This window comes from Haematobia irritans, chromosome 1 (assembly GCF_050003625.1).
Source record: "Haematobia irritans isolate KBUSLIRL chromosome 1, ASM5000362v1, whole genome shotgun sequence".
Classification (NCBI taxonomy): Eukaryota; Metazoa; Arthropoda; class Insecta; order Diptera; family Muscidae; genus Haematobia; species Haematobia irritans.
In genome coordinates, this window is record NC_134397.1 from 236,378,222 (window position 1) to 236,401,247 (window position 23,026).

Below are 23,026 nucleotides of genomic sequence, written 5' to 3' on the forward strand. Positions count from 1 at the left end.
TATAGTAGAGATGACATTTCACAAATCGTCAAAATGCCGATAAATCGGCAGAATTGGCAGCCCTGTTTGACACTCTCGCACACACACACTGTTTCTCACTCTAATATTTTATTTTGAAGAGTATTAATTTGACAAGCCTCTTTTCTGTGTTCATGCAGAAATTTCACGAATATTCAGACAAAAGTATCTCGAAGATACGATGCTGTGAGTATATTGGTATAAATAGGGGCCAATTCGTTCTCTTCATCATTAGTAAAGAAAAAACAGTCAAAGCGTTAACAAGTGAAAGAGCCAGTCAGCTCAATAAATCAACAAATAAAAGAAGTTATTGTTTTGAAAATATCGAGTGCAACAGTAACACAAATTTTGAAAAAAGGAAATTAAATATTTTATTAAATCAAAACTTGCAACACAACAAAGAGCAAAATGGTAGCAATTGGTATTGACTTGGGCACCACATACTCCTGTGTTGGTGTCTTTCAACATGGTAAAGTGGAAATCATAGCCAATGACCAAGGTAATCGCACAACACCCAGCTATGTGGCATTTTCCGATACAGAACGCCTTATTGGTGATGCTGCCAAAAACCAAGTGGCCATGAATCCCAAGAACACAGTATTCGATGCTAAGCGTTTGATTGGTCGCAAATACGATGATCCAAAAATTATGGAAGATATCAAACATTGGCCTTTTAAGGTGGTCAGCGACAGTGGCAAACCAAAAATATGCGTAGAGTTCAAAGGAGAACAGAAACGTTTTGCTCCCGAAGAGATTAGTTCAATGGTCTTGACGAAGATGAAAGAAACCGCAGAAGCATATTTGGGTCAGACAGTAAGTGATGCTGTGATTACGGTGCCAGCCTACTTTAATGATTCACAACGTCAAGCAACAAAAGATGCTGGTCGTATAGCTGGACTTAATGTTCTACGAATTATAAATGAGCCCACAGCTGCCGCCTTGGCTTATGGTTTGGATAAGAATCTGAAAGGTGAACGAAATGTTCTTATCTTCGATTTGGGTGGTGGAACCTTCGATGTCTCCATATTAACCATCGACGAAGGTTCGCTATTTGAAGTCAGAGCTACTGCAGGCGATACCCATCTTGGAGGTGAAGATTTTGACAATCGTCTAGTTACTCACTTGGCTGATGAATTCAAACGTAAATACAAGAAGGATCTACGCTCCAATCCCAGAGCATTGCGTCGCCTGAGAACTGCAGCAGAAAGAGCCAAACGCACATTGTCATCCAGCTCGGAGGCCACTATCGAAATAGATGCTTTGTTTGAGGGACAAGACTTCTATACTAAAATAAGCCGTGCTCGTTTCGAAGAACTTTGCGCTGATCTCTTCCGTCAGACCCTTCAGCCTGTAGAGAAAGCCCTCAACGATGCCAAAATGGACAAGAGTGACATCCATGATATTGTTTTGGTTGGTGGTTCTACAAGAATTCCAAAGGTGCAAAATCTTCTTCAACAATTCTTCTGTGGCAAGAGTCTTAATCTATCCATTAACCCCGATGAAGCTGTGGCCTATGGTGCTGCTATACAGGCCGCAATCCTAAGTGGTGACAAGAGCAGCGCTATCCAAGATGTACTTTTGGTCGATGTAGCACCCCTCTCACTTGGTATCGAAACAGCAGGTGGAGTGATGGCTAAAATAATCGAACGCAATACACGCATACCCTGCAAACAGACACAGACATTCTCCACATATTCGGACAACCAAACTGGTGTCACCATTCAAGTGTTCGAGGGCGAACGAGTGATGACCCGTGACAACAATAGACTGGGAACATTTGATTTGTCTGGTATTCCACCAGCCCCACGGGGTGTACCACAAATTGAAGTCACCTTCGATATGGACGCCAATGGTATTTTGAATGTGTCGGCCAAAGAAATGAGTTCGGGCAACGCCAAAAACATCACCATCAAAAACGATAAAGGACGATTGTCTCAAGCCGAAATCGATAGAATGGTCAATGAAGCTGAGAAATACGCCGAAGAAGATGAAAAACAGAAGAACGAGATAGCTGCCCGCAACAATTTAGAAAGTTATGTCTTTGGTGTGAAACAGGCATTGGATCAAGCAGGAGACAAAGTTTCAGCACAAGAGAAAAGTGAAGCACTAAAAGCGTGTGAGGAGACAATCAAATGGCTTGATGCAAACACATTGGCCGAAAAGGAAGAATATGAGGATAAAATGAAGAGTTTAACACAGTTGTGTACACCAATTATGACTAAGTTGCATAATGGAGGTGCTGGAGAATCTTGTGGCCAACAAGCTGGTGGCTTCGGAGGTGGCCGAACAGGACCCACCGTAGAAGAAGTTGATTAAATTAAAAGACTATAAATCTAAGAAAAATTAAATACTCGACACAGACTCATTGTAAAAAATTATCATTCCCACCATTATTCTAAGTTAGATTTTGTACCTTTAGACTAAGTAGAATAACAAATTGATGGAAAGAAGAAGTATTTCGATAATTTATTAATGAAATAAAAAAAAAAAATAATATATTAAAATGGAATTTCCATTTGTTTTGTTTTGTTATTGTTGGTTTTGTTCTTTAAGCATTATTGTTGTCTTTTATTGCAGCTTAAAACCATACATTGACTAAACTACCAGTGTAGCTTAACCAACAGAGGAAAAGAATGTTTGTCAAATTTATTTGGGCGAAGCCCTATAGACTGCAAGATGGTTGGATGGACGCACGTTTCGGAATTACCACATTCCTCATCAGCATCCTCTACTTGCAGCAAAACTATCAACCAATTATCAGAATAAATTCAGGCAGTTTATTAAACCCAACAAAAACCACACTTGAACCCTCCGAAAAAAGGTTTTACATTGATAGCCGGCTTATGCCGAAATAAATTCGAAACAAACATATCTCTTTTCCTATTTAAAAATGAGTTCTTTTATTTCATATGGTTGTCTCTCCACTATGGAAAGATTTGGAGATTTGGTAAAATTAACTTTTTCAAACAAAATGGATTCTTCATTGCATTCGTTTGAATATTTACGTTCATTTAGGCTTCAACTGGCAGTTAACAGAAGGAAAAATGAAATATATGAAAATATCTTTCCTGTGGTTAACCTTTAACTGAAGAGGTGACATTTTTTTTGCGTACTTTGGGACGTGGGTAAATTTCACCCCCTCTTTTACATAAATATTATTACATTTGTTGATTAGAACACATTGTATTTAACAAAAATAAACCAATATTTCGAATATATGTTGAATTTTCAAAAATTAACATGCACTTTATTTCACACGTCTTATTTATAATACATGTAATCAAGTGTGCGAGGTGATAAAGTTTACCACCACGTGGGCAGTTAAAGGTTAACTTTAACTGAAAAATTTGCAGCAGTTTAATTCCCAACCAGCATATGGGATATATAGGTGAGATGGCAGATTTGTCCATACACTCTTAGAAAAATATGTTTTTCATATGTTCCGATATAAACAAAATGTGTTTCGGGCACAATTTTAAAACACAATATATTTAAGTGCAAACAAGGTGTGTTCCTAAACTAACGCTAAATGTTTGGGACATCTATGTTAATATGTTAGAATATATTATGTTTGGGGCATGAATGTTTCATAAAAATCATAAGTGTGAATGCAAACATATATAAATTTACAAATTTCGACTAAACATACATATGTTGTGATATTTTATTCAAAGCGACAGAGAGAGTATAGAGAAAGAAATAGAGATGGAAACCGGGAGAGTTGACTGGAGAGTCCACGTGGCAAACAAATGTATGTTTCTGTTAAATAATGTTATGTTTGCATGGGCTCGTGGGCGCTGCAAACTATGCTATATAAGTGTAACTTATAACGATAATTATCTACTGGTGACTATAACAGCTACGTAGTCCAGTGGGTAGTTTGTTGGCTTACAAACTGTATAGTCCTCGGTTCGATTCTCCGTGCAGGCGAAAGGTAAAATTTAAAAAATGTATAAAAGTGAATAATTTCTTCAACATTATTTGTATTACAGAAAAAGGTGCCAAGAACTAAAATATTTCGAGGAAGTGAAAATTACGAGTATGTTAGGCAATGAGCACAATCGTCTTTGGGAAAAATTCTTCCAAGCACATAATATTTTTGGGCTCAAAATGCTTCCAAACATATGATATGTTCACATAAAACAAACATATTAATGTTTCGGCAGTATCCAATAATATATGTGCTTCCTGCAAAATATGTTTGGAACATATGTTAAAGAAGCGATTTTTTTTGAGGGTGTAGTATGCAGCGTTGGCAATTTAGCTTTTTCCCCCCTAGATTTGGCTTTTTTTTGAAGACGTTTAGCGGGAAAAAATGCATTTAGCTTTTAGCCTTGACCCTTTTAGCTATTTTTGGCTTTTTTTATTTTCGACATGTTCCTATTGAAATCTGGATAAAACTTCGTTTTTATCTTCTTGCTGCTAGAATAAGGTTTTCCGCACATTTCAAAGCTCAATTGAAGCCTTAATTATTCCAGCCATTATGCGGGCATTTTTGCAGCAAATACACCTTGTTGTAAAGTTTTTTCCTCGTATTCATAAAAGTTATCGTAAACTTTAAATCTCTATTACCATACAAATTCCTTATACAAACTGTCAGTAAATTATTAGGAATAATAGCATTTGACTCGTTTATCCTTTTTATTTTATTATAATACGTATTCTAAAGTTATTATGATATTACTAAATTAAAATAGTAGATGTGAATTGCTTTGTACACTGACAAATTATTGTCATGAGGCCAAAGATTTCATGTCTTTAAAATACGAACGCGTATTTTGGTTATAATAGCATTTGTGAATTTCTCTTATATGTTATAAACTGTTTTCCTTGCCCAAAAGCCGATAAAATCGTTTTGTCCTTATAGTTAAGTGATTCAACTTAAAAATTACTATCTTTTCATGAAAGAAGGCTAGGGTCAATTCTAAAAAATTCTTAAAATTAATTAAATAGTCTTTAAATTTGTGTGTTATTGTATCTTGACCACAAACCAAAATAGCGTTCAAAAATAGAAGATGTTTTTCAACATTTTATTTTAAAAACGTATACACAGAATAATTTCTACTTAAAGTCGAGTCTGAATTTGGAAATTTAAGTTGTCGTTAGCACGTTTTTAAAGCACTGTGATAGCTCATGAAGAAAAAGCTGAAAAAACGAATAAATTCAAATTTGACTCTGAATCAATACCAAAATCATTAGTGTACAAAATAATTAAGGAATAAGGTATTATTTTTTTAACATCAAAAAAATGCAATAAAAAATTCCTAGTGATAGGATCAAAACAAATCTGCTATTTATTGATGGAATTGATTTACATTTACGAAAATTGGACAACAATAGGTTTGTATGGGAAATTTTCGAATAAAAGTTATTTATATTTAGTTATAAACTTGTAAGACAGTTAGAATGGGTTTTATTCTCTTGGGTAATATTAGGAGAAGTGTACACGTTCACGAATTTATCATTAAGGTGAGATGACAGATTTGTCCATAGTATGTTATAAAAGTTTTTTTTAGCTAACGGAGCTTCATGAATGAAATGGTTAAACTGGTTGGAACATAAGGCGACAGACATACCGCGGACATGCTTGGGAAATAGTTGACAACAATATTCTAATGAATATGTTCTTAGATATAGCTCCCATACACTAAAAACAAATTAAAATCTCTATTTCAATAAAGCCAATTTAACTTTATTTTAGTTCATGGAATTATTATGTTTGGAGAAAGTTTCCTTTAATCTAATAATGTTTTGCATACGTTAGATAAATTAACCAAAAAACGGAAAAAAACTATACATAAATTAAGCATAAAGCTTTACTAAATTCGTATTTCTCACAACATAGTTCATTATTTCTTTAAATTTGTAAATTTTACTAGAAATGCGTTCATCATGAACTTCGTATGTGACTAAAGACATTCTTGCAATTTTGAACTCCAATTTTTTCCTTCAAACTACAAAATTTTCTTTAACATGTGAAACAAATTAATTATGTCTAATAAATTTTCTTGAATTTGTGGAAAAATATTTACTTATTTTTGTGATATCGGCGTGATGCAAGCGTTTGTAATACTATTTAGTTAAAATTTCTAAAATTAATCGAAAGTTTTCTTTCCTGGTGGGTTCACTGTTTTTTTAGTGTATTTATTTCGCCCGATTTATATTGTCCCAGAGGCCAGAATTTTACTTTGTACAAAGAGTAAAATTAAAAGTTTCCTCAAGTATTTATGACTGCTTTGATTTAAATCAGTTCAGCTCTGGATACACAGAAAAAATATTACCAAAATAAAATTACAATTAAAAAGTTGATTGAAGCGCTCAAAAAATTAACTTTTTTTATCAAATTAAATTAAATTTTCCCAACATAGGTTTTCTTAGTTATTAATGCCCATGTCAATTTAAAACAACTTCGCAAAAGTGCATTTATGTTTTATGGGTCGTAATGATATGTATTAGATGTATAGGAAAATAAATGGAAATCATGTTTACAACTTTTCGACTCAGTGCAAAATGTAAGTAAATTGGGATGAAATTTTGGCCACCGGTGGTAATATGAATCTAAAACGGGCGTAAGATTTATATGGGAGCTATATCAAAATCTGAACCGATTTCAACCCTATTTGACATACTTGGAAGTCTGTCCTCTGAGGCCATATAATTGCATATCGGGCGAAAGAAAGATATATATGGGAGCTATATCTAAATCTGAATGGTTGAGGATGGTCGGATTTAGCTGCGATCTGTATTTTGCACACAAACTCGAACAGACAGACGGACATCGTTAAATCGACTCAGACTTCTTGGCGTTTCATACAAATGCAAAAACTTATAGCCTGTACCACAGTCGTGGTGAAGGGTAAAATTAGCCGATATCAACAAAAAACGACTAAATTGATTTTTTGGGCCCAAAATAAACCTATGATCCAAATTTTAGTTAAATAGATTAAATGTGAGCGCATAAGAATCGGTCTATGTGTCGCTATATCAAAATATGGAACGAATGGAGCATTATTTTCCTTTTGTATAGGGATCTCAAATTCTGAAAAAATTTCAGATTAGCAGAAATGATAGACCTTTTGGCAAAAACAGACTAACCTACGTGTTCAAATCGAAAGATCGGGTTATAAGGGATAAGGGATTGATATGTCTGGAGTGGCCAATCTTCTAGCGTGACGTGGATCGATTCAGCCCATCTTTTAGCCTAACTTTCTGGGACAACTTATCTTAGCAATATTTATGTGTAATATCTACACGCAAGTAAAAAAAACAAACGTTTGGAAAACGGATATCGCAAACGTTGCTCTGTTTATCACAAACAAAAAATAATTTTTGCTATAAAAAAATACTTTTCATTCTAAAGTCATAGTCCATTTTGTTTATACCAAGTATGTTCCCTAGAGTTATATTTGGTACATTGTTTGTAAGAAATGGGTCAACTAAAGGGTATGTTTGTTTTAAATAAAGTTTCTTTAAATGCTTTATAAATATTGCTGGTTGACTGTATAGAGTTGTTTGTGCGTTGACGACTATAGCGATAATTGTCTGTTGATGAAAATAACATGAATACGTAGACCAGTGAATATATAGGAAAAATTTACTTTTCTTCCAGACAAATTTCCTAATGTGTCTTACAGACTAAAAGTTTTCCGGACGAAATGTCTGTGTTTGTAAAGAATCTTACAGTGTGTCCAATCCATACGACAATTCGTTGATGACGAAATAATCGGTAAATGTGTTATCGATCCCACAAACATGCAGCAGTATCGATTATGCCTTGGCCAATAAATGGGATATGTTCGACACAAACACTGTCGTCCGGATAAACTTATAGTCTGCACGGCGTATAAAACAATATCAAGCAAAGTCTGTTAATTGAACAGTTTTTCAGACTATTTTAAAGATAGTAATTAAGTGCTAATAGTCAAAATCAAGTTTAATTTCTAGAAAGAGTACGCCCAAAGAAAAACGTTAGTAACAGCAAACGAATTTATTGTTTATCCGCAGAAAAAGGCAAAACAATCTATCGATAACATGGGATCGATAACACATTTACCGATTATTTTGTCATCAACGAATTGTCGTATTGATTGGACACACTGTAAGATTCTTTACAAAGACAGACATTCCGTCCGGAAAAACTTATGTTCTGTAATGCGCTTTACAGACTATCAGTTATTTCGGACGACAGAGCTCGTGTCGAACATATCCCATATATTATGCACATTATAAGTTAAGTCCGAAGGCATAGTCGATACTTCTGCATCTTTATGGGATCGATAACACATTAACCAATTATTTAGTCATCGCCGACAAGTCGTATCGATGCGACACACTGTAAGATTCTTTACAAACACCGATATTCCGTCCGGAATAACTGATAGTCTGTAAAGCGCATACGACGCAAATATTTCACAGAAATCACAAAAGAATTCGTCGTCGTCGAAAATATTTTTAGATCATTATATAACACCACGATAGGGATGTTTCCTTAAAACTTTATCCAAATATTTCGAAAATGTTCATGACAAAAAGTTTGACACTCACTTTGTTCAAATATTAGCTTAGTGTGACCAAACACTTACTCAAATGTAAATATTTTAATACCTCCATTAGATTTTTTGTAATTCTACCACCCAGAAAAAATAATTGTGTAAAAAAGTTTTTGTTGTTTAGTTAATTTTATTTATTAACACAAAAATCAAAACCAAATTTATTACTTAATTCTATACAATACTTTAATCACAGCTCCAAGAAAAAATATAACATAAAATATACATAAATAAATACAAATGCAACATTTGAAAGTATTTGAAATCAATGATTTTTCAAAGGTAATGTGTTCTTAAACCAGACTCAAATTAAACAAATTAACAATCTTAAAAAAATGATACTGGTTAACAGTAAACAAATTAATCCACCTCTTCAACTGTAGGACCCTTGTAGCTACCACCTCCGAAGCCACCCGCTTGTTGTCCACAATTAGTGTTTGGTGCTTGACCACTACCACCACCAGCCTGCTGATGCATACGCGTCATTATCGGTTGACAAATTTTGGTTAATTCTTCCATTTTATAGTCATATTCCTCCTTTTCAGCTGTGGTATTGCCATCTAACCATTGCACTGTGTCTTTACATTTCTCCAAAACTCGATCCTTATCTGATTTTGGAATCTTATCACCAGCATCTTCAACGGCTTGTTTTACATTGAACACATAAGATTCCAATTGATTTCGAGCTGCAATGCGTTGACGATGTTTTTCATCTTCTTCAGCATAACGCTCGGCTTCATTGACCATGCGATCTATGTCGGCCTGTGACAAACGACCCTTATCATTCTTTATGACTATATTTTTGGCATTGCCTGTGCTCATTTCTTTGGCTGTAACATTCAGTATGCCATTAGCATCCATATCGAATGTAACATCCACCTTGGGAACGCCCCGTGGGGCTGGAGGTATACCAGTTAAATTGAAAGTACCCAAAAGATTGTTGTCCTTAGTCATAGCACGCTCTCCTTCAAATACCTGAATGGTAACGGCAGGTTGATTATCGGCATATGTGGTAAATGTTTTGGTTTGTTTACATGGAATGCGTGTGTTTCGTTCAATCAATTTGGTCATAACACCACCTGCAGTTTCTATGCCCAGTGACAAGGGAGCCACATCGACCAAAAGGACATCTTGAATGGCACTGCTTTTGTCTCCACTTAGGATGGCCGCTTGAATGGCAGCTCCATAGGCCACCGCCTCATCAGGATTAATGGACAAGTTAAGACTTTTACCACAGAAGAACTCTTGCAATAAGTTCTGGACTTTGGGAATACGTGTTGAACCACCCACCAAGACAATATCGTGGATTTGATTCTTGTCCATTTTGGCATCATTCAAAGCCTTTTCCACCGGTTGCAATGTGTTGCGGAACAAGTCCGAACATAGTTCCTCGAAACGGGCCCTACTAATTTTTGTATAGAAATCAATACCATCAAAGAGGGCATCCACCTCAATAGTAGCCTCGGTGCTGGAAGAAAGGGTTCGCTTGGCACGCTCTGCTGCTGAACGTAGACGCCTCAATGCTCTTGGATTTGAACGCATATCCTTTTTATATTTACGTTTGAATTCTTCGGCGAAATGATTCACCAGACGATTATCGAAATCTTCGCCTCCAAGATGTGTATCACCTGCTGTAGCTCGTACCTCAAACAATGAACCTTCATCGATGGTAAGAATGGAAACGTCGAAGGTACCACCACCCAAATCGAAAATCAGCACATTTCGTTCTCCTTTCAAATTCTTGTCCAAACCATAAGCCAAAGCCGCAGCTGTAGGCTCATTTATGATCCTCAAAACATTGAGGCCAGCAATGGCACCAGCATCTTTAGTAGCCTGACGTTGTGAATCGTTGAAATAGGCTGGCACTGTTATCACAGCATCACGAATGGTGTTACCCAAATAAGATTCAGCTGTCTCCTTCATTTTTGTCAAAACCATGGAACTTATTTCTTCCGGAGCGAAACGTTTGTGTTCACCCTTGAATTCGACACAGATTTTGGGCTTACCACAATCGTTAACTACTTTGAAGGGCCAATGTTTCATATCATCTTGAATTTTGGGATCTTCAAATTTGCGTCCAATCAAACGTTTTGCATCAAATACTGTATTCTGGGGATTCATGGCCACTTGGTTTTTGGCAGCATCACCAATCAGGCGTTCTGTGTCGGAGAATGCTACATAGCTGGGTGTTGTGCGGTTACCTTGGTCATTGGCTATGATTTCCACTTTACCATGTTGGAAGACACCAACACATGAGTACGTTGTGCCCAAATCAATACCAATAGCCACCATTTCGAATGTTCTCTATGGAAACTCTTTGATTTTAAAGATGATTTCTTCAATTCCTTTAAATTTTATTTGTTTGTATTTTGGTCTTTTATTAATAATACTTTTCAATTTTTTTTTAATAACCAAAATTGGTTATATGTCGCTTTTTTATTTTAAAACTGATTTGTATTTTCACTTGGATTGTTTGTAATGAACTGTTGGCGAAGGAAGTCTGTAACGGCTATTTATAGTGGTTGCAACTCTTTGTGCAACGCACACACACACACACAAATATACGAATTCAAGAGAACGTTCTGAGAGAATTTTCTTGAACATTGTAGAAACATTTTGATGAGTGTGGCAATATTCCTATGTTCTCCCCTATTTTCTGATGGGCAATATTAGTTAACTTTCATTCACCCTATATCGTGCAGATATGAAGCATGCAAAAATATTATAATTTCCAGAATGGGGAGTAGACTAATTTTGTCATTCCGTTTGTAACACATAGCAAACAAAATATTTGTTTTTAGTTAAATTTTATTATTTTCTTACAAAATTTCCCACAGCCTAATGAAATTTGCCTTATCTTAAATATGTCTCAAAAGTACATATAGTGTATTTTTGTCTTTTTATTGTGATCGAAAATCGATTTTCAAATTTATAAAAAAATATAAAAATCGACTTTTCCAAATTTGGAAAAAGTCTGAAAGTCGACTTTATCAAATTTGTAAAAAGTCGAAAAATCAACTTTCCAAATTTTGAATAGTATAATAGAATAATATAATAATAGAAGCCCTAGTATACATCCAAACAAAAATGTTAATCGAAAAAGCAGAAAAGTCTGCTGAAAAAGGGAAAGCAATCACTGTTTGCTGAAATAGCAAACATTATCTGCTGTGTTTTAGCTCGATTACATGTTTTAGTTTGGCTGAAACAAACAAAAATGTCAAATTAGGGGCTATCGCAACACAATTAAAACAATATTTTATGAATATATACATACAATAATTGCCCAAAAATCAGAATAGAATTATTTATCTATATAATTTGTTTAAGTCCCCATACATTTGAATTCAATATTTTTTTCTTTCATCAGAATGTACAATTGCTTTAAAACCCATTGTACACGGACGAAAAATACTGTTTGTTGGTTGGGTTTAAATATATACACACAATGAACATTTCATTACAAATTTTTCTAACAGTGTATGCATAAGGTGAAAAATTATATGTTTGAACAATACAAACAATATTTTGTTTGGACCAATCCTGCAAATCACTAGGTTGTTACTTTTTCTCAATAAACATTTTTCTTTTTTTCTCCCTTGTTGTCGATTGCTTAATTCTTGCTCCGAAATGTGAATTAAACATCACTACACTTTAAAAAAAGAATGTACAAATATTTATTCCTGAGTCTGCTTTCCCCTTATACAAATATGTATGTTACATGACATGTGATAAACACAACAGATTTTACATAGGGTGTTTCTAAATGTAAATAACGAAAACTTTCTCGTTCATAGTGTATAGTAGTATGAACTCTGTGTTATATGATTTCGAGAACTTTCGTTACAGCGATGCAATGGTTGCCACATGAGGGATTCTCTTTTTACCCATTAACCCACATGTACTGTTTTTTTATAGTTTTGCCAACATGCATCATTGTACGTTTCTCTTAAAGCCATTACCTACCCCATTTAATATTGTACTTGAGTTGTCTACTTAGAAGTGGATTGTATACTCTGATATGGATGGAATTAACTGATATTAGTTTCTGGAATGTTCCTTAATAATTTTTTGAACTTAAATTTATACAAAATAGTTTATATTTTTCTAAAATGAGTACAGTTCACATTGAAACAAGTATATACGGCCGTAAGTTCGGCCAGGCCGAAGCTTATGTACCCTCCATCATGGATTGCGTAGAAACTTCATCTAAACACTGCCATCCACAATCGAATTACTTAAGTTGCGGTAACGCTTGCCGATGGAAAGGTATCTTAAAACCTCCTAACACAATCTTCTAAACTGTATGTAAGTCCATACGTGGTATATATTAAATCAAAAAAGATCGATCCAATACGTATATAATTCAGTTTGACAAAGTGGACATAAAATTTTGACAAAATTTTCTACAGAAATAAAATTTTAACAAAATTTTCTATAGAAATTAACCGATATGGACCAATTTTGGTATGGTTGTTAGCGACCATATACTAACACCACGTGCCTAATTTGAACCGGATTGGATGAATTGTGCTCCTCCAAGAGACTCCGGAGGTCAAATCTGGAGAATGTTTTATATGGGGGCTATATATAATTATGGACCGATATGGACCAATTCTAGCACGGTTGTTAAAGATCATATAGTAACACCATGTACCAAATTTCAGCCGGATCGGATGCAATTTGCTCCTCTTTGAGGCTTCGCAAGCCAAATCTGGAGATCGGTTTATATGGGGTCTATATATAATTATGGACCGATGTGGACCAATTTTTGCATGGTTGTTAGAGACCATATACCAACATAATGTACCAAATTTCAGGCGGATCGGATGAAAGTTGCTTCTCTTTGAGGCTCCGCAACCCAAATCTGGGGATCGGTTTATATGGGCGCCATATAAAATTAAGGACCGATGTGGACCAATTTTTGCATGATTGTTAGAGACCATATACCAACACCATGTCCCAAATTTCAGCCGGATCGGATGAAATATGCTTCTCTTAGAGGCTCCACAACCCAAATCTGGGGATCGGTTTATATGGGGGCTATATATAATTATGGACCGATGTGGACCAATTTTTGCATGATTGTTAGAGACCATATACTAACACCATGTACCAAATTTCAGCCGGATCGGATGAAATATGCTTTTCTTAGAGGCTGCACAAGCCAAATCTCAGAATTTCACCACGACCCAGAATATATATACTTTATGGGGTCTTAGAGCAATATTTCGATGTGTTACAAACGGAATGACAAAGTTAATATACCCCCATCCTATGATGGAGGGTATAAAAAAAGAAATTTTGTTGTGGGGCCAAAGATTTCCAAATATCTTGATACGGTTTTTGGTAAATAATCCTACCATGATGTTATATATCCAAAATGAGCTAAATAGGTTTTCTGGTTCATCAATTTAGTTTAGCCATTTTATTTCCATTCAGTTAATTTTTTGTGTGAAATAATAAAATTTACTTGTTTCAGTAAAAAAGATCCTAAACTGAAAGCAGTTAGGAATAGTTCATTAACTAGAATAAGACATGGCATTTTACTAATACTGTTTTCTTCGCTGGGAATAAGAATTTACTACTGAAAAAGAAAATTTTATTCACTGATAACAAAGCATTCATAAAAATAAACAAAAACCGAACTAAAACCAAGTTTCCTCAAATTTAGTAAGATTTCTTATAAAATGATAATTCTGACTTCCTTTATTATAGAAAGCTTATCATACATACGAATAACACTTGGCATAGAAACATATTTTAGTTCATTCGTACTAAGAAGTATTCAACCTTTCAAAACTTAAGGAAACACACTTGTTAGAATATAGGAAAATTTCCTACATTTCTTTTATCTACCTGTAATCGATACCTGTCATCGATGTAATCGATGTGTTTGCGCGTGGGTTGTTTTTTTAGTTGGAATCGCGTTGTTATGGTATACTGAGAGATTGTTAAAAATAATATAGTAAATTAATATAATAAAAAACAAATTAAATACACTGAAAAAACAGTGAATCCACCAGGAAGAAAACTTTCGGTTAATTTTAGAAAATTTTGAATATTTGTAGAAAATTTTAACTAAACAGTATTACAAACGTTGGCATCACGCCGATGTCATAAAAATAAGTAAATATTTTTCTAAAAATATAAGAAAATTTATTGGACATAACTAAGTTTTTTCACTTGTTAAAGAAAATTTTGTGGTTTGAAGAAAAAACTTGGAGTTCAAAATTGCAAGAATGTCTTTAGTGACATACGAAGTTCACGATGGACGCATTTTTGGTAAAATTTACAAATTTAAAGAAATTCTGAACTATTTTGTGGAAGACACGAATTTAGTTAATCTTTATGCTTCATTTGAGTATATTTTTTCCTCGCGTTTAGTTAAATTAACTAACGTACACAAAAGTATTAGAGTAAAGAAAACTTTCACCAAACATAATATTTCTATGAACTAAAATAAAGTTAAATTGGCTTTAGTGAAATAGAGAGTTCACTTTTTTTTGAGTGTATATAAAATATTTGTTATTTTAAATTAGTGAGACAAATTTTGGTTTTTTGAAAATTGGTTTATAAAAAAAAGAAAACACCAGCAGTATAACAACCCCTTCATTCGACTTCATTTTGGAATCTTCAATTATCAGGTAATATTCAGTGACGCTAACCTTTTGTGAAAAAATTGATTTAGGATTTTTTGTTTATATTTGTAAGTATTGAAATTGTAAAAGGTGGACAAAATTGCTAGGCAGCAACTTTTTCAAAGTGAAAGGTACTAGAAGAAGAAAAAATGTGTGTTTAATATTCCAAGGCCACTCGATGCTGTTGATTCTAAATAAATATATTTAATATATTAATAAAACATGTCTTTTATTGAAGAAAAAATTGCTTATATAAATACATAAAATTGTATTTAAAAACGAAGGTAAGCAGTTCTAAATTTGAAGTAAAAGGTTTACCACAAATGTGTAAGATTTGTCCAAATGAATGAAAAAAAGTTCAATAAAATCATTCCATATATGAATTCAATTCAGTTAAATTTTTTCATTCTGTAGTATAGTGGTACATAAATATAGGAAAATGTTAACTAATATATGGAATGCATTCTACCTAATTTCTACGAAAATCACATCGTTCAAACAAATAAAAATGTCTTTGGCGTTATACGAAGTTCAACTTTCTTCACAATGAGTTCATTTTAACTTAAAGAAGGAGTCACTTTTTTCTGGGTGTACTAACAACAATACAACGACAACAGGATACTACTCTATTATAATGTATAATAAAATTAATATTATAAATATTTGGACACATATTACAAAATGTAACATAAAGTATAAAAAATATAAACAAATAAAACAAAACATATAACCAATACAACAACAAAAAAGCATAATTATTTTTTGTTACAAGAACAATGTTTTAATTATTTCTCCCATTATATATCCAATACAACTGTAAAAAAGTTCACAAAATTAAATAGGAATTCTCATAACTATTCAATTGGTTACAATAACCAATGCCGATCAATTTAGTTTTATGTTGTTAAGCTAACCACCAGCATAGTGTGACCTACAGCATGGGAATTAACAAATGGTTAGTATAACCAAAAGGTTAGTATACTAAAAGAATTTTAGTTCAATCATGGGACGCACGTAAGGTAGTTGTTGCAACAAGTAAATAGTAATATCAACATTGACAATTTAGATGGTATTACGCTACAAAATTTGCAAAACGGTGAACAGCGTCACTAAATTTACTTTTTAATAGTCCGCAATAAATTGAATAATAATGTTCGCATTACCAAGTGTAAACTAGAATTTGGCTTAAGCTAAGTATCGTATCGACTTAGTAAAAACATAATATTATAAAAGTTTCCATAAAAATTGCAGGCTTCATACACCAACAAACACAAATACTTTTTACGGCAAGCGAGCTTTTTTATTGTATTAAGCACATAGCACATATCTAGCGGCTTAGGAAGGAAATTTCTGGCAAGTATATATTGAATTAGGTTCTATCATTTGACCACATAATAACAATCTAATAACCATTTGCCATTGGTGTACAAAAGTATCCCTATAAAAATAGACAAACTTTATTTCATCCCTTTGTAAATTGATCTCACATATAGATCAACAACTTTTGATGTTAGCACCTTTTGTATTTATTTTCGTAGTTTATTATGATTGTAAATCTTGTAATGAATTAATAAAATCTCAATATAATCTGCCCTTTCATTTAATATTGAAATTTGGTTAGGGTAATAATGAAGAACATCGAGAGCTGTTGCACCAACAAACCAAACAATTAATATGAGATTGCGACAACCAATGCAAAGTTGATCCAATATACTACCATGCAGTTACAATTTCCAAATGTTAGTTGTGCTGACAGATATCATTGATAGTTGATGGAACCATCTGCTTTCGGTTGGCAAATAATTCGGTTGAGGCAACGAATTTGTTTTCTGGGTGTACACAGGAAGTTATTTTAATTCAATTTTTTTATAAGTCTCGTTTTTCTTACTTTTAATGGGTAATTATAACTTTTTTGGTTTCAAATTGGTTAAAAATAGACTAAGAATTAATAAAATGGTACAAATTATTTAAATTTCGTTGAAAAAAATGCTAAATTTATTCTAGAAAAATTGCGCATTTTTGGAAATATTTGAGGTTAAACGTTTCAGACAAGCGTTAGGATACATTACAAATTATAAATAAAATTTAAAAAATATTTTTTTGCAAAATATTACAAAGTTTTTAATTGCACATCCAAAACTCTGAATTCCGATCACACCTTAAGAAGTGATTCAAATTCAGTGCAACAGCTGTTAAAATGGTGAGCATCCGTCCTATGACAAGCCGATGTTAAATTCATCGCTTCTGCGGCAATTATGTACCACTTCCGGATCCAAAAATAACATTTTCACTACTTTTTTGAGGACGTTTTTTTTTTGTTGGGTAGAAGCATTTCCATGAAAGGAAAAAAACCAAAATGATTCATTAACTTTCCAAATTATTTTGTGTATTGTTTTTAGTGTACAAAAATACACTCAAAAAAGTTTACTTGGACCTAAAGATTTTGAACTTCCCCTTTGGAATATATCAATACCTTTCGGTATTGATTCCGAGTCATACAAAAACGGCTTCATTAAAATAAAGACATTTAATTTCTATAAAATTAAAATTAGGATACAGATCTGACTTATTGAATTTTAATTCTTTTTTTTAGATATACTAACAAAGCTATTCACATACAAAATAATAATCCAAATTCTAACCGGTACTTCAAAGTAAACATTTTTTCTTAATTAAAAAAAAAAAACAAATAATAATAATAAATAAATAAACCAAAGATTCAAAATCCTCAAAATAAGTTAATTTATAATTCTTCTTTATGAACTGTTTTTTTTTTTTTTATTTTACAATATCTTTATTTTAAATAAATTTGTTCTTATTATTGTATAAATTTGGTTTCCTAAAATTTAGGTTGAATAATCGCTCACATTAGGTCAATGTTTTTTTCAGTGTGGTGATATGACAAATATGGAGACATTTCTAGAACCTAAAAACTGAAAATGAAGTTTCTAGAATTTAGGCACATTACTTCTTCCAATGAGTAGAAAATGCATTCGATTACTTCTTTATGAAGCATGAAGAGAGTATACAGCAAATCTCTTCCATTCGTTTTGCATTGTTCTCTTAATAAACCTTCGAAATTGCACCCCCTCCCCTTAACACTTTCTCAACAAAAATCTTATTTTGAAAAAGAGTATTAATTGCCAGCCTTCTTTTTCTGTGTTCTATCTTTCCCTATCACAAAACACTCTCGCTCACACAGACTATTTCTTCCACGAATATTTTATTTTGAAGAGCCCTCTTTTTCACTGTTCACATAGAAATTTCACGAATATTCAGACAAAAGTATCTCGAATATACGATGTTGTGAGTAATTTGGTATAAATAGGGGCAAATTCGTTCTCTTCACCATTAGTAAAGAAAAAACAGTCAAAGCGTTAACAAGTGAAAGAGCCAGTCAGCTCAATAAATCAACGAATAAAAGAAGTTATTGTTTTGAAAATATCGAGTGCAACAGTAACACAAATTTTGAAAAAAGGAAATTAAATATTTTATTAAATCAAAACTTGCAACACAACAAAGAGCAAAATGGTAGCAATTGGTATTGACTTGGGCACAACATACTCCTGTGTTGGTGTCTTTCAACATGGTAAAGTGGAAATCATAGCCAATGACCAAGGTAATCGCACAACACCCAGCTATGTGGCATTTTCCGATACAGAACGCCTTATTGGTGATGCTGCCAAAAACCAAGTGGCCATGAATCCCAAGAACACAGTATTCGATGCTAAGCGTTTGATTGGTCGCAAATACGATGATCCAAAAATTATGGAAGATATCAAACATTGGCCTTTTAAGGTGGTCAGCGACAGTGGCAAACCAAAAATATGCGTAGAGTTCAAAGGAGAACAGAAACGTTTTGCTCCCGAAGAGATTAGTTCAATGGTCTTGACGAAGATGAAAGAAACCGCAGAAGCATATTTGGGTCAGACAGTAAGTGATGCTGTGATTACGGTGCCAGCCTACTTTAATGATTCACAACGTCAAGCAACAAAAGATGCTGGTCGTATAGCTGGACTTAATGTTCTACGAATTATAAATGAGCCCACAGCTGCCGCCTTGGCTTATGGTTTGGACAAGAATCTGAAAGGTGAACGAAATGTTCTTATCTTCGATTTGGGTGGTGGAACCTTCGATGTCTCCATATTAACCATAGACGAAGGTTCGCTATTTGAAGTCAGAGCTACTGCAGGCGATACCCATCTTGGAGGTGAAGATTTTGACAATCGTCTAGTTACCCACTTGGCTGATGAATTCAAACGTAAATACAAGAAGGATCTACGCTCCAATCCCAGAGCATTGCGTCGCCTGAGAACTGCAGCAGAAAGAGCCAAACGCACATTGTCATCCACCTCGGAGGCCACTATCGAAATAGATGCTTTGTTTGAGGGACAAGACTTCTATACTAAAATAAGCCGTGCTCGTTTCGAAGAACTTTGCGCTGATCTCTTCCGTCAGACCCTTCAGCCTGTAGAGAAAGCCCTCAACGATGCCAAAATGGACAAGAGTGACATCCATGATATTGTTTTGGTTGGTGGTTCTACAAGAATTCCAAAGGTGCAGAATCTTCTTCAACAATTCTTCTGTGGCAAGAGTCTTAATCTATCCATTAACCCCGATGAAGCTGTGGCCTATGGTGCTGCTATACAGGCCGCAATCCTAAGTGGTGACAAGAGCAGCGCTATCCAAGATGTACTTTTGGTCGATGTAGCACCCCTCTCACTTGGTATCGAAACAGCAGGTGGAGTGATGGCTAAAATAATCGAACGCAATACACGCATACCCTGCAAACAGACACAGACATTCTCCACATATTCGGACAACCAAACTGGTGTCACCATTCAAGTGTTCGAGGGCGAACGAGTGATGACCCGTGACAACAATAGACTGGGAACATTTGATTTGTCTGGTATTCCACCAGCCCCACGGGGTGTACCACAAATTGAAGTCACCTTCGATATGGACGCCAATGGTATTTTGAATGTGTCGGCCAAAGAAATGAGTTCGGGCAACGCCAAAAACATCACCATCAAAAACGATAAAGGACGATTGTCTCAAGCCGAAATCGATAGAATGGTCAATGAAGCTGAGAAATACGCCGAAGAAGATGAAAAACAGAAGAACAAGATAGCTGCCCGCAACAATTTAGAAAGTTATGTCTTTGGTGTGAAACAGGCATTGGATCAAGCAGGAGACAAAGTTTCAGCACAAGAGAAAAGTGAAGCACTAAAAGCGTGTGAGGAGACAATCAAATGGCTTGATGCAAACACATTGGCCGAAAAGGAAGAATATGAGGATAAAATGAAGAGTTTAACACAGTTGTGTACACCAATTATGACTAAGTTGCATAATGGAGGTGCTGGAGAATCTTGTGGCCAACAAGCTGGTGGCTTCGGAGGTGGCCGAACAGGACCCACCGTAGAAGAAGTTGATTAAATTAAAAGACTATAAATCTAAGAAAAATTAAATACTCGACACAGACTCATTGTAAAAAATTATCATTCCCACCATTATTCTAAGTTAGATTTTGTACCTTTAGACTAAGTAGAATAACAAATTGATGGAAAGAAGAAGTATTTCGATAATTTATTAATGAAATAAAAAAAAAAAATAATATATTAAAATGGAATTTCCATTTGTTTTGTTTTGTTATTGTTGGTTTTGTTCTTTAAGCATTATTGTTGTCTTTTATTGCAGCTTAAAACCATACATTGACTAAACTACCAGTGTAGCTTAACCAACAGAGGAAAAGAATGTTTGTCAAATTTATTTGGGCGAAGCCCTATAGACTGCAAGATGGTTGGATGGACGCACGTTTCGGAATTACCACATTCCTCATCAGCATCCTCTACTTGCAGCAAAACTATCAACCAATTATCAGAATAAATTCAGGCAGTTTATTAAACCCAACAAAAACCACACTTGAACCCTCCGAAAAAAGGTTTTACATTGATAGCCGGCTTATGCCGAAATAAATTCGAAACAAACATATCTCTTTTCCTATTTAAAAATGAGTTCTTTTATTTCATATGGTTGTCTCTCCACTATGGAAAGATTTGGAGATTTGGTAAAATTAACTTTTTCAAACAAAATGGATTCTTCATTGCATTCGTTTGAATATTTACGTTCATTTAGGCTTCAACTGGCAGTTAACAGAAGGAAAAATGAAATATATGAAAATATCTTTCCTGTGGTTAACCTTTAACTGAAGAGGTGACATTTTTTTGCGTACTTTGGGACGTGGGTAAATTTCACCCCCTCTTTTACATAAATATTATTACATTTGTTGATTAGAACACATTGTATTTAACAAAAATAAACCAATATTTCGAATATATGTTGAATTTTCAAAAATTAACATGCACTTTATTTCACACGTCTTATTTATAATACATGTAATCAAGTGTGCGAGGTGATAAAGTTTACCACCACGTGGGCAGTTAAAGGTTAACTTTAACTGAAAAATTTGCAGCAGTTTAATTCCCAACCAGCATATGGGATATATAGGTGAGATGGCAGATTTGTCCATACACTCTTAGAAAAATATGTTTTTCATATGTTCCGATATAAACAAAATGTGTTTCGGGCACAATTTTAAAACACAATATATTTAAGTGCAAACAAGGTGTGTTCCTAAACTAACACTAAATGTTTGGGACATCTATGTTAATATGTTAGAATATATTATGTTTGGGGCATGAATGTTTCATAAAAATCATAAGTGTGAATGCAAACATATATAAATTTACAAATTTCGACTAAACATACATATGTTGTGATATTTTATTCAAAGCGACAGAGAGAGTATAGAGAAAGAAATAGAGATGGAAACCGGGAGAGTTGACTGGAGAGTCCACGTGGCAAACAAATGTATGTTTCTGTTAAATAATGTTATGTTTGCATGGGCTCGTGGGCGCTGCAAACTATGCTATATAAGTGTAACTTATAACGATAATTATCTACTGGTGACTATAACAGCTACGTAGTCCAGTGGGTAGTTTGTTGGCTTACAAACTGTATAGTCCTCGGTTCGATTCTCCGTGCAGGCGAAAGGTAAAATTTAAAAAATGTATAAAAGTGAATAATTTCTTCAACATTATTTGTATTACAGAAAAAGGTGCCAAGAACTAAAATATTTCGAGGAAGTGAAAATTACGAGTATGTTAGGCAATGAGCACAATCGTCTTTGGGAAAAATTCTTCCAAGCACATAATATTTTTGGGCTCAAAATGCTTCCAAACATATGATATGTTCACATAAAACAAACATATTAATGTTTCGGCAGTATCCAATAATATATGTGCTTCCTGCAAAATATGTTTGGAACATATGTTAAAGAAGCGATTTTTTTTGAGGGTGTAGTATGCAGCGTTGGCAATTTAGCTTTTTCCCCCCTAGATTTGGCTTTTTTTTGAAGACGTTTAGCGGGAAAAAATGCATTTAGCTTTTAGCCTTGACCCTTTTAGCTATTTTTGGCTTTTTTTATTTTCGACATGTTCCTATTGAAATCTGGATAAAACTTCGTTTTTATCTTCTTGCTGCTAGAATAAGGTTTTCCGCACATTTCAAAGCTCAATTGAAGCCTTAATTATTCCAGCCATTATGCGGGCATTTTTGCAGCAAATACACCTTGTTGTAAAGTTTTTTCCTCGTATTCATAAAAGTTATCGTAAACTTTAAATCTCTATTACCATACAAATTCCTTATACAAACTGTCAGTAAATTATTAGGAATAATAGCATTTGACTCGTTTATCCTTTTTATTTTATTATAATACGTATTCTAAAGTTATTATGATATTACTAAATTAAAATAGTAGAT

General features: G+C 33.9%; 3 protein-coding genes across 3 annotated transcripts; 2 read left to right on the plus strand and 1 right to left on the minus strand.

Annotated features, from left to right (window-relative positions):
• Window positions 1-246: 246 nt before the first annotated feature.
• On the plus strand, window positions 247-2,527 carry LOC142229172 (heat shock protein 70-like). Its single transcript, XM_075299741.1, has one exon. The coding sequence runs from the start codon at window positions 427-429 to the stop codon at window positions 2,332-2,334; it is 1,908 nt and encodes a 635-aa protein (XP_075155856.1). The 5' UTR covers window positions 247-426; the 3' UTR covers window positions 2,335-2,527.
• A 6,150-nt stretch (window positions 2,528-8,677) lies between these two features.
• Window positions 8,678-11,040, minus strand: LOC142229269 (heat shock protein 68). The gene has a single exon (XM_075299839.1). The coding sequence runs from the start codon at window positions 10,857-10,859 to the stop codon at window positions 8,928-8,930; it is 1,932 nt and encodes a 643-aa protein (XP_075155954.1). The 5' UTR covers window positions 10,860-11,040; the 3' UTR covers window positions 8,678-8,927.
• Window positions 11,041-18,567: 7,527 nt separating this feature from the next.
• On the plus strand, window positions 18,568-20,834 carry LOC142229354 (heat shock protein 70-like). Its single transcript, XM_075299937.1, has one exon. The coding sequence runs from the start codon at window positions 18,734-18,736 to the stop codon at window positions 20,639-20,641; it is 1,908 nt and encodes a 635-aa protein (XP_075156052.1). The 5' UTR covers window positions 18,568-18,733; the 3' UTR covers window positions 20,642-20,834.
• The last annotated feature ends 2,192 nt before the right edge of the window (window positions 20,835-23,026 follow it).